The sequence below is a fragment of the Pieris brassicae genome, chromosome 10 (assembly GCF_905147105.1).
Source record: "Pieris brassicae chromosome 10, ilPieBrab1.1, whole genome shotgun sequence".
NCBI lineage: Eukaryota > Metazoa > Arthropoda > Insecta > Lepidoptera > Pieridae > Pieris > Pieris brassicae.
The window spans coordinates 5,450,576-5,462,789 of record NC_059674.1 but is presented as its reverse complement, the minus strand read 5'-3'; the positions used below and the strand labels follow the sequence as shown (position 1 = coordinate 5,462,789).

The window sequence follows — 12,214 nt, the reverse complement described above, 5'->3', positions numbered from 1 at the left end:
GGCTCAAAAAATTCTCAAATTCTAAAAGAAAGAAGGCAAAAAAAAATCTAAAAGATTATAGGCCGATATGTGCGGTTCAGCTCGGGTGACCAAAGTATCTTCGCTTCCACGAACTTTGGCCACTCTTCTGTGACCCACTAAAAACCCCGACTGGGATGTCTGCTAGAGGGCTTCAACTAAACCTTATTGGAAAATAATCTAAAAGGATAGTGGGAAAAATTTTCAATAATTCTGTGCATCATTGATATATTTTCCTATTAGTATGTATTCAAATAATTTTGCTCAGATAGGGATATTAAATTAATAATTCAAAAATTAAATCCTTTTTTTAACGCGATTTGTTTGAGTAAGTGCTTGTAATTTAATATGAACTTTATTGAATAGCAATAAAGTTCAAATTGACTCTACATTTTATTTACAAAACGTTTGTATGGGAAAAAGAAAAGGGCAGTTTTAGGGTTTTCCCGGAAATGATTCAATTTTTTCTCGCCGTAAAAACCAACTTTAGACTTCAACAAACAATTAAAAAAAATTGGTACAATTGTTCTAGGCGTTGTAGAGTTATGACCAACACATTTTGCGATTTATTTTTATATTATAGATAGAAGATAACCTACATAAACTAACTATAGCTGTTATGAGATGTAAGCGAAAGGAGTAATACGGTGCGTTCGATTGTCTATGGTCAAACGGATGTCTCACCTTGATGTCAAAAGAAAATAAATATAAAAAGTTTTTGTGTAATGATATTTATTATATGACTTCAATTACGTATATCTCTTCCAAACCATCATCTTTGAGAGTGAATCTTGAGATGTTTCTTCAAATTCGACTTGTTTGAGAATATCTGAAATGTTAAAAGTGTTAAAACCTAAAAGACGAAGTTCGAAAAGAAAAATCCACCCGTCATAGTTGGTTAGAAGTCACAACCTTGGCTCCAAAAACCAAAAGGGTACTGGACTTAATCTCGCCTAGCTATTACTATAAAGTCGAAAGACCCGGTCTGGGAAGTATATTACCTGGGTAATAAATAAAACAATACAAAATATTAAAATCAAATTACCTTGTCGCATATAAAACATTTATTTGTAGATAAATGTCTGCTTCGCCTATGCGACGATAAAGACACAGCTGATGTGAATAATTTCATACAGTCTGCGCACGAGTACCTAAAATACAAGCGCGTGAGACACACCTATATGTCTGTCATTTTTCTTATAGGAAATTTAAGAAACATTATGTATTCTATACGAAACAATTTCACAATTATTTTGCGATTATTACAGATTGAAATGCGATTTAATAAAAGTTGAATTAAAATGACAGTTTCGACATTAATACTGTTAGCACAACTCCAATGCAAAACTGCAATAGTTACGTTGTGCGTTTTAAGTCATTTGGGGGCGAAACAAGAGCTCCCCTGCTCTAACGTACAAAACTGACTATGATGTTGTCTCTTTCTACCGTAAACCGTAGCGTTGTCTCTATCTACATCTCCGCCCGTTGGCCGCCATTTTGGAGCGGTTCCGCGTGTGGCTCGGACGCGTCTTTCGGCAATTTAAATGATTGAAACAGGAAAGATGGACTTGTAATTTACTGAAAAACTTATACAAGCAGTCAAAAATATACCAGTATTGTACTTTGTCACCCTGACTTTAAAAACAACATATAAAAACTAAATATCTATGAAAATTAAAAAAAATATATTTAGGCGGAGGTGTACCGCGGTCATAAGAAAATAATATCCCTGCATCACGAGAAATCAATAACACGACTAGGTCGGTTCAGATATTTGACATTTGTCAAGTTTCGACTATGAATGTTATAAACCAATTTAGATTAATATTTTTTTTAAATTATAATATAAGATAAAAATAATAATATTTAAAACGAGTTTTTGTATTATGCTCGTAGGTGAAAACTTTGTATTAGTCGCAAAAAATGTTATTCAAAAATACAGCTCAACCATTCAAAATCTACTAGGGGAATTTTTTAACTCTTGTCGGAGGTTCACAGGATGTAAAGTGATACCGCCGCCCGTGGACACTGGCAATCCTGGTATTGCCAGTGTCCAATATTGACAGTGTCAAAGTCGCGAGTGCGTTATCGGCCTTTAAGAATTGGAACGCTCTTTTCCTTAAGGACCCTTGACAATTTATAACCAAAGCTCTTGTTACCAAGGTCCTTTTTTTCACTTACATTTTCTCTTCAACATGCTTAGACGTTGTTGCAAAGTGCCTCTTTAAACTTTTCTCAGATTTAAAACTCTTATTACACTCCACACAGTAGAACATCTTCTCATCAGAATGCACCACTTTGTGAGTCTTCAAATTGGAGTTAGTCGAGAAAGACTTATCGCATTTCGTACATTTGAAGGGCTTCACACCTGTATGCATCCTAAAAATTAGAGTCAATTATTTAGATAAGCATAGGCTATTTGACAGTATAAATAAGTATTTATAAATACTGTTACAATTGAAAATTAACAACATATTACATTTGAATTTAGAATCTGTCATTTTTATATCATTGTTCATTTGGTTTCCTCATTTTGGCGCCAATACATTGTAAAATATTTTGCGAGATTAAAATGCAGTGTGGTGATATAGAGAACCGAATCGCTATGATTGCATTACACAAAGTAGGTATGGAGCCCAATGCAATTTTTTAAACTCTCCATACGCTATTATTTTGTGTAATTTTTATAATTTATTAGTAAAATGTTTATGTACTGGGCTATTAATAGGACAACCTCTAGACCTCCTCTGGTTGTGACAGAAAATGATCTGGCCGTCCACGTTGTGTTCGTATGAAAAGGTGGTCAAAGTAGTAAGGGAAAGAATTCGAAGAAATCCTGTCCGAAAGTAAAAGATTTTATCTCGGGAGATGAAGATCACACCTAGAACCATGTCGCGTATTTTAAAAGATGACTAAGGACTTGTAGCCTATAAGAGACATACTAGTAGGGTCATTTCTTAACTCGCAAAGGGAGGTCACAGAAAATTTTTGTTTACGGATGAGATTTTTTTACAATTTCGCAATATTTTAACAAATGACCAAATGATGATTAACAAACAATATGACCGTATTTATGCTCAAAGCTCTAAGGAAGCTTTCCAATTAGTCGACAGAGTGCAATGTGGGCTGATGTGATGCAGAGTGATGATTTGGTGGGACCATACTTATATGAAAAAGGTATCAAAACATCGGCACAAGTGTATCAAGATACCATTCAGTGGTAGTGAAGAAGGCAGTGAAGCCCCTTAACAACGCCATGTTCAATAACCAAGAATGCTCCTTCTAGCAAGACTTGGCGCCGTGTCATAAAGCTCGGTCTACGCAGTCTTGGTTGGAAACGAACATTTCGGACTTCATCAGAGCAGAAGACTGGCCGTCGTCTATTCCCGATCTTAATCCGCTGGATTATGATTTAGAGTTTAGTTTAGTTTCAGTTTTAGAAAGTACGGCTTGCTCTAAACGCCATGATAATTTTGAGTCCCTAACACAATCCGTACGATTGGCAGTAAATAATTTTTCCATGGAAAGAGTGCGTGTTTCTATTGATATCTGGCCTGAACGGTTACAGGACTGCATTGCAGCCAATGGAGACCTGTATTATGTATTAAACTGTAAAAGTAATAAATGAGATTTGCAATAGAAATATTTTTGATTTGTTTTTTTATCATTTGTTTCATAGTTTGGAATCGTTACTTAACGAATAAAAGTACGTATATTGTTACGACCAATCAGAGCAGAGCAAATGCCTTCAGTGGGAACGAGTCATCTTGAATTTGGACAGTGCGTTCAGGGAACGCTGGACAGTTCTGATTGAATACTCAATGGAATATTGTGGTGATGAGACTCTGGGCCGAGTTGAGTAGGTTGTGCTTAAATGTGAGATCGGTGGCTTGAACCCATTGCTCGTTATAATTTAATTTAATAAAATGTTGTGGAGTTAGAAGTAATCAATCTAAATTATATAATTATCGTACAAATTATTCGTGTCTTTTGTGCTCACACTTTACCCACAAGACCCCCATCACTCCCGCTAATGACGATGTCAATATCGACGTTTGCTTTTTTTAAGCAATTGGAGGTCCACAGTAGTAGGTCGCAATATAAAATGTTTTTAAGAGTAATCTTGACTTTTAAAGCTTTTCTTAAGACCTTATCCTATTAAGGTACTTTGTCCTACCTAAATGTCCCACAGTTTTTGGGCACCCTGTATACATTTAACTTTAATAGAAAATACTTCGGCTAATGGTGGTACGAAATAGCTGAAGTAGAATACGAACCTCAAATGAATGATAAGATGCTGTTTCGTTCCAAAACACTTGGCACATTCGTCGCAAATATATTTTTCTTTCCGTGAATGTATTTTCTTATGAATGTCCAGAGCGTATTGATTGCTGCAACAAGATTTACTTACTTTTATGCTTAAAAAAACCATTATGGAGGGTATCACAAATAGAATACAGAGTGCAAGTATTTTTTATTATGGAAATAGGTTATACTTAGTTATTTATTCAGTCTTAAATTACGCAAGATCGTAAAACTTATGTGGGTAGATGAAGTGATCGCTTTTTATAGAAATGTCGTTAGGGTACTTCCAAAATTTAAAAATATATTTCTCGATTTACAACTCCCAGTGTGATACGGATACGTAGAACGCTATCGTCCGTTTGCGATTACTTAACTGTGACCGGACTGTTTCTTTGAACAGCAAGGTTTAGTAAAGAAATTTAAGAGCTAATAACAGACACATTATAAATACAAGACATAATTACAGACGTTTCCTTAAATGGCTCGCTTGAAAGTAGTAGAAACATATTATATCAATTTGGTTTTCTAGTTGAAACTGTAAACTGAAAGAAATTACACATGTTAAAGTGTGCTTATATTAGAATAACATCGCTTGCCATTGATACAGTAAGAAGCTTTTTAGTAGTCAAATTCATTATATGTTATGTGTAGGCATGGAATACCTTAAAATCAATTACTGAAATGAAGTTACAAAATATCCTCATGTTGACATATAATTTTATTAAATTAATTTACTATAAATATCACTCACTCGAATATCTTCTGGCACTGATCACACTTTGTTAGGCTAGGTTCACTCCCACAATGGAATCGGTGACCCACAGCATGTGCCCACCTCTTAAAAGTCATTCCACACAGCACACATTTAAACCGCCTCTTATGCGATAATTTGTGTTGGGACAGTACCAAGTGTGATTTGAAATGCAAGTGACATATGGGACAAATGTGTATCGCTGTGTCCTAAAAACATTACACAGCATATAACAACATCTGCACTGTATAACTTTTAATAGTTTCAACGGCAATATTGTGCAGTAGCTCTTATGTAACCTTTTGATTGCATGGTATAAAAACCGTAACCGTCTCTATACACACTGTCACTATAGGTAATTAGTACCAATACAGAAGAATCAATGGATAATTTAAACTTAACTTAAATAATTCACTTTTATGCAACTAAAACTACAGGGTTGGCCTAGTGGCTTAAGTGACTCTCAAACCAGTGCATAACAAGCTGCACTCTGTAAGACCTGTATACAGTACACACAGTTGTGGTCCCGACTTTGATTTTATTTGATTCCAGATAAAGAAATGTTTAAATGTAAAAATAAACTCACATTATCATGTCGTAAATTATGATCCTTGTATGCTTCGTGTGACACAAAACCAATTCCACATTTTTCACATTTAAACAACATGTTTTTAAATTTGACTGATTTCTTTTTGAATAATATTTCATTTTTTTGGTCATCAAGTGATAGGTATGTTACTTCAAAGTTCATGTTGTATGCATTAGTTTCACTTAAATAACAAAAAACAATCAAAATTTTACAACATGAATCTATTATTGTTTAGCAGGAAGAATATAAACTATTTATGATTATTATTTATGAACAATCCAATTGTTCAAATGGTACACTATGTATACCTTATTTATATTATTTGTATAAAATATTTTAGAAGCTAAGTCATTTTTACAGCACTTATTATTTAAAAGTTTAAGTTATATGCAACAATATATATTGGCCAAATATCATGAGCTGAACAGCTAGTATATTATGTTTAATATAAGCTATTAATACACTACAAATGACTAATATAGTAAGTGCTGTACAATCCACACTAGTAGTAGTTTTGAAAATTAGGTTTATATTTATTTGCCACAATATTCATATAGGCTCTATAGATGGTAAATTTAATATAATACATACTCTGTACTCGGAAAAAATAACTAATGTAAGGGATATGGAATACCTTATATTCTCACTAACATTTTCTTCTGAATAGTTTAAATCATCAATTCCAATATTATTAACATCACTTTCATAAGTTTCTTCTTTAATATATATTTCTCTGATTGTAGGTGGTATATTAATAGAATCCAATTTCTGAATATTCTGAAACAGCATTGTTTAAGTAAAGTATGGCATAATAAAATATTTCATGTGTATGTTGAGCACCTGTTAAGTTAAACTGCCATTCAAGGATGACAAAATGATCCTCTATAAATAAAAAGCTTTACCTACCAATTCCTGATCTTTATATCTCCCTCTGTCTTTGGGATGCAGCAAAAGCAATATAAACCTTTCCATCTTCAAAAGAGTATGATTACACCATTCACATAAAAATATATTGTTCTCCTGGAATTTAAATAATATGATTAATATCATATACTTAAAAAATAGGAATATAATAAACAAAATTTGTATATGTACCAACTATTCATGGCCTTTAAGTTTTTTTATTTACGGTTTGTAAGCAGTGAGCTCGTAGCAGTAAAACCAATAAAGTAAAATTACCTACCTGAATACCAAAATTTTCCAAAAATTTTATCCATTTTAAATCCAGTTGTGAACCCAGTCTTTGTAAACATATATTACAAGGCTGATCTTCTTTATCCATATTTACATAAATAAGATGTATCTGTATAGTTTAAATACGTCTTTATAATATAATAATTTAAATTATAAAGTAATTTTATTTATCTCCTATATTCAAATATAACCACAGTGCACACTCAACACTGACACAGACTTAAATAGTCGAATAGAGTGTTCTATCTGTGCTCCGACAGTTAATACATCAAAACCTTAATGGCTGAAAACATACCTCCTTTCTCATGACTGCCTCGCATTATGAGCTTTCAAATAACAAATTGTAATCTATTATTTATTAATTTATCATATTTTAGTGGTTCATCGTTAATTTTTCCTTTATACATTTTTTTGTAATTGAATTGAATTTACATTTGTTTTCTAGTTTTATATTAAAACATTAAGATTTAAGGTTAGTTCGTTCTGTCTTTATACGTGGTTAAATTTTTACTAATTTTAATTCAGTTTTCTTCTCACTTACGGATTAAATCACTTTTTTCAAATTAAATTTTTATGTCTGCGAAATATGTCGCTAGAAGTTTTAAACACTGCTTTATAGATATATTAGATAATTGTCTTAGCAATAATAGCGCTATATATTAACAGCCTATACCAATAGACTATTGGTAGGTTTACAGGCTATAGTATACCTAGGCCTGAATTTTTTAAAGAGTTGGTTGGTTAATAAGTGCTTTTTTGCAATAATCACATAGCTTATTTTTCCTATTCATGATACACAATTGCATTATTTATATCTTGACAGTAAAGTGTAACTCTTATATATAAGATCCTATAAGAATTTCTTTATTTAAAAACCAACTTATAATAGGGACGAAACTAAAAAAGCAGAGGGACCTTAATGCTCAAAAATCTATTATCTACAAGAAAGTCCTGTTAGTCCTTAAAAAGGTATGTAAGGTAAACACAATTATAAATATTTATTAATTCCTAAATCTTTGGAAACTAACAGGATATCTTTCTCATTCTGTAAAACAAGATCTATTCTTTTTGTTCATTTACAGACTCTACTTTTTATGTTTTGTCAAATGTTACAGTAACAATTATATAATAACTGTTACAATTAATATTTACTATTTCTGTTGAGGAATGTAAGTTGCTTTGCAATAATATATTGTCTATTTTTATAGATAATTTAGAACTAAGTTGTCCTAACAATCTATACTTTTCTACTTTGATAGTCCAGAACATATGGACCTAATCTCCACCTATCATTCTGTATGTACATAATACTGCTAGTGTAGATCTAAGCATTTATTGGAGCCTTAACCTTAAGAGACAAGGAAATGGGGGTACCCCCAAAATACTCAACTCCTACCTTCAGTAAAAATACCTAATATACTTTTTAACACAGAAAACAAAATAATATACTAATTTGAATTTGCTTCAGTATAAAATATGTAGAGACATTTTAATAAGCAAAATCATTAAAACCTAAACTGTGTATATTAAATATGTTGATTGTTATGTTAAACGAAATTTGTAACATTGAACAATTGTAAAATTAAAAAAAATTACAATATTTTTTATAACAGGCTGCTATAATAATACTAGTATTATAATAGAGAAGCCCTGTAGTAACTGGTCACTGTACAGACATTATTGTTGAATATTTGAAAAGATCCAATTATTTTAGGAACAATGGCCTTCTCCGTTAGCCCCATAACTGAAAACGATGTAGAGGCTGTGCTGAAATTTATGAAACGGTATAATTCTGATTAAAGTGAAAACTTATGCTTTCCTTCATTTAAATTCAAATAACCAAAGCATGCAATTCACTTAATATATTCGTGTAAAAGTTTTCATATGCCTCATAGAGCTAGGGAGCTGGAGATTTAAGTGTATGATTTGCTCGTATTTCCGAATATTCAAACTTTAATTCCTATTAATACGACAATTAAGGTCGTACGTTGCTGCTTTTTTAAGTAACAGGGGTTTAAATTTGTAAAAAAAACGATGCGTAATCATTTGCTCGTATCTGCCTTTGGGGTGATGGAATATCATTTAGATAACGAAGACAATCTACAAGGGGCCGTTCAAGTATTACGTAAGCACTAGGGGGATCAAGGGTCTTTCATTTTCTTATTTCGTGATTACGTCAACAGTAATTTTTTTTTCACATTATCTATGCTTGGAAACGGATTCCTTCAAAAAATTAATACGTCTGTACTATTACGTGTTTGCTTTGCTTACTTTTATTTAGGGGGGGGGGGAATAAAAGCATTAAAAGATGTAAAAACGGAACTAAGCCCTACTAAATCATTTGCACGTAGCTTAATTGGGTCTATTCGATTTATTAGAACCCCTTGAATACAAAAAAAATATAGATATTTTGGTCACCTGCTCCCTAGCTAAGCTAAACTTCTGGAATTCGGTACATTTTGTCTTCTACTTCGATGTTATGTACCCAACATCATATTCGGGAACTAGAATATAATGTATAAAATAATCGCTTAAAAAACCTAAACTTTTGGTCTTTTAGCCAACGGCATATTCTTAAATTCAAAGTGAATGTTTGTGTTAAATCATCCAGTGTTGTCTTGATATCATTTGGCGTCACAAATCTCTTCTGAATGGGTCAATCTTTGTTTCACATCTGTCTGTCTTGTCTGCTTTTCATCATCAAATGCAGTGGTAACTGCATAACTAGTGATTGTTACAATTCGTCAACGTTAGTAAATAATTCGCCTGAGATTAATTTTCTTCCTATTTGCATCTTTAATATGTACTAATCTTCAAAGAGCTATTTAAACAACTTAGATTTTAACCGTCTCAAGTAGTTTGCATTTCAGTAAACAGAAAGTTTTAATTGAGAATATATACTATTGACTTAATCAACAGTCTTCAAGCAAATGGCTAACCTGCTGATCTAAACATTCTCAACTGTCACGCATCTGTATAGGTCTGACTAATTTCACAAAACGCTGCAATGTCTAATCTTGCTGTTTCTTTAAAGCCTTCATTAAAATAACCTACTAAAGGCCTACTAGTGAAATCATGAGAAGTTCTAGTCTTTTTAACTATACGATATGTATTTCAGGACATTCTATGTAGATGAGCCCATTTACAAGGCTGTAGGGTACTGCACGTCTGAGAATGATGACACATTTGATTCAGACGAATATTGCAGGCACATTTTACCGGGAGTGTCCTTTCAAGCAAAGGATAACGATGGCAACATTATCGGTGCACTTTTATGTGACATTTGTCCGGTTGCAAATGTGAGTTGTCAGTTGTATGAAATCAATGTATCAGAAACAGTTCTATTCAGGCATATTATTAAAGTATAAGAGGCCTTACAAGTGGGTCTCAGATTTCTGTATCTGTTTCATGATCATTTGTCAATCTTATAGGCAAGTAGGTGATCAGCTTCCTGTTTCTGACACGCCGTCCACTTTTTGGGTGTAAGGCACCGCCGGTTTCCTTACGATTGGTCCACAGGGGGATCGAACCTACGACCTCGGAGATGACAGTCGCAACTGGAGCTTATAATGTATTTAATATTAATATCAATGGGAATACCATATTATTGCATTCGTATTTAAATATAACTTCAAAAATGTTTTTTAATTAGGTAGAAATATTTTTTTGAGATATTTAAATAAACTTCATTTAACTAGATAATGCGTTATAATAAAACTTTCAATGTTTTAAATACCTTTTTTTTCTATTGTTAGTGTCGATTTTTCTACCAACAAAGAATAAGGCGAAAGATAAAAAAATTAAAAAGTTTTTATCTAGTTACGTCAAAGAAGTATAACGTCTAGCGCGTGTATATAAATACACACACGTTGTTTTTAGTGTTATCTCTCTGTGTTGCAATGACAATAAAAAACTTATATATTTCAGCCGACAATTTATACACACGCTCTAAGAGATTGCCGATCTCCAAGATATAAAACAATTATTCAAATGTGTATAGTTCGTGAAATGCTAACAGAAATTTGGAGCAAGTTTCCCAATGACGTGAACTTGATTGAAGTCAAGATGGCGTCTACTGACTCTCAATGGCGGAACAAAGGAGTCATGAATCGGTTAATGATTGAAGTTGAGTGAGTAAAATCTATAATGTACTTCGGATATAATGCTTCTCAAATGTCAATTCAATAACAATATAAATAACACAGTTATACAACTTCTAGATAAATTATAATATATACGTACAAACTGCCTAACAAATTGGCCACAGAGTACTGTCATCTATAGTACTAAGGAGACTGCTACTGCCTCGCAATTTGCGTAAAAGTGCCTTTTGATGACGGATGGCACGGAAGTCATCTGTTAGAGCATGTGCAAACACATGAGGCACTGCAAAAGCGTGGCCGTGCCAAAAGAATCGTAAAGGTTAATTATATTGAACACAACTAAACACATATTATGCTTGTGTAGAAGTTTTGTTAGTATGCTTTAAAAGGCGTAATATAGTCTTTGGATATTATCTTCGTTCTGTCTAGACACGGCAAAAGGTCGCATCGCATTTGCGTATATAATCAAATGCATATTTCCGTGCCCATCGATTATTAGATTCATTGTTAATCAAAATTTATATTCAGAACTGTGTACAATTAGCCCCCACTATAATGCAATAGACCCCGGACCGCGTTGTACTATTCACATAAAGCCGTTTTTTCTAACACCTAGGAACACGTTAAAGTTATTTAGTTAATTTTGAGAAATATCCGCGGTGTACGAAAACGGGATTAATAAACTGGACTGGCCTACTTATGTAATATTGAGAGTATGTGTTACCTCAAGTCTACTAAGTCCTTCTTTTCAGGAATGCAGCAAAAGAAAATAATATTCGATTACTCCGTATGGAAACCTCAAGTGCGTACTCCGCCAAATCGGCAGAAAGGCGTGGATTTAAGTGTATTTTCAAACGACTTTATACTGATCTACAGTTCGACGGTAAACCGTTCATTGTAACCGAACCACCTCATGTAGACGATCGTGTATATGTGAAGGAACTATTTTAATTGTTTGTTTCAGTACTTTGTAAATAAATACTCGTTTTATAGATTTTTTATTATTTAAAGGCATAAAATTAAAGACGATTTGGTATTGTCATTTGTTAACATAGCTTTAACACATTTAAAGAAAACACTTTTTCAACGGATTGAAGCTATGTATTATTAAAAACTTATAATTATTTTAAATAATTTTAAATTTCTCCCGACGTTGACGTTGCAGAATTCTGCATAAACCCGTCATCTTTTAGTAGTCGTTACCAACTCCGGAGAAATAAATACAGATAACACAACTTTCTCTACAGCTGTGAT

General features: G+C 32.8%; 2 protein-coding genes across 11 annotated transcripts; one reads left to right on the top strand and one right to left on the bottom strand.

Annotated features, from left to right (window-relative positions):
- Window positions 1-739: 739 nt before the first annotated feature.
- On the bottom strand, window positions 740-7,067 carry LOC123715754 (zinc finger protein 567-like). 3 transcript variants are annotated; one of them, XM_045671016.1, is made up of 10 exons: window positions 6,847-7,067; window positions 6,570-6,683; window positions 6,298-6,440; window positions 5,661-5,844; window positions 5,075-5,283; window positions 4,788-4,865; window positions 4,296-4,409; window positions 2,200-2,397; window positions 1,064-1,169; window positions 740-847 (listed from the first exon to the last, which is right to left on the bottom strand). In XM_045671016.1, the coding sequence occupies exons 1-10, from the start codon at window positions 6,943-6,945 to the stop codon at window positions 791-793; spliced, it is 1,302 nt and encodes a 433-aa protein (XP_045526972.1). In that variant the 5' UTR covers window positions 6,946-7,067; the 3' UTR covers window positions 740-790. The 3 variants fall into 3 exon arrangements, with proteins under 3 accessions (XP_045526972.1, XP_045526975.1, XP_045526973.1); XM_045671019.1 differs by lacking the exon at window positions 1,064-1,169; XM_045671017.1 differs by lacking the exon at window positions 4,788-4,865 and having other exon boundaries at window positions 6,847-7,065.
- A 45-nt stretch (window positions 7,068-7,112) lies between these two features.
- Window positions 7,113-11,954, top strand: LOC123715755. Of its 8 annotated transcripts, XR_006754465.1 has the most exons (7): window positions 7,113-7,329; window positions 7,747-7,826; window positions 8,572-8,641; window positions 9,976-10,156; window positions 10,785-10,987; window positions 11,078-11,279; window positions 11,713-11,954. XR_006754465.1 is itself a non-coding variant. In XM_045671023.1 (6 exons), exons 3-6 carry the CDS (start codon window positions 8,577-8,579, stop codon window positions 11,909-11,911), a joined length of 648 nt encoding a protein of 215 aa, XP_045526979.1. In that variant the 5' UTR covers window positions 7,120-7,329; window positions 7,747-7,835; window positions 8,572-8,576; the 3' UTR covers window positions 11,912-11,954. The 8 variants fall into 8 exon arrangements, 5 of the variants coding, with proteins under 5 accessions (XP_045526979.1, XP_045526980.1, XP_045526976.1 ...); XM_045671023.1 differs by lacking the exon at window positions 11,078-11,279 and having other exon boundaries at window positions 7,120-7,329; window positions 7,747-7,835; XM_045671020.1 differs by lacking the exon at window positions 11,078-11,279 and having other exon boundaries at window positions 7,121-7,329.
- The last annotated feature ends 260 nt before the right edge of the window (window positions 11,955-12,214 follow it).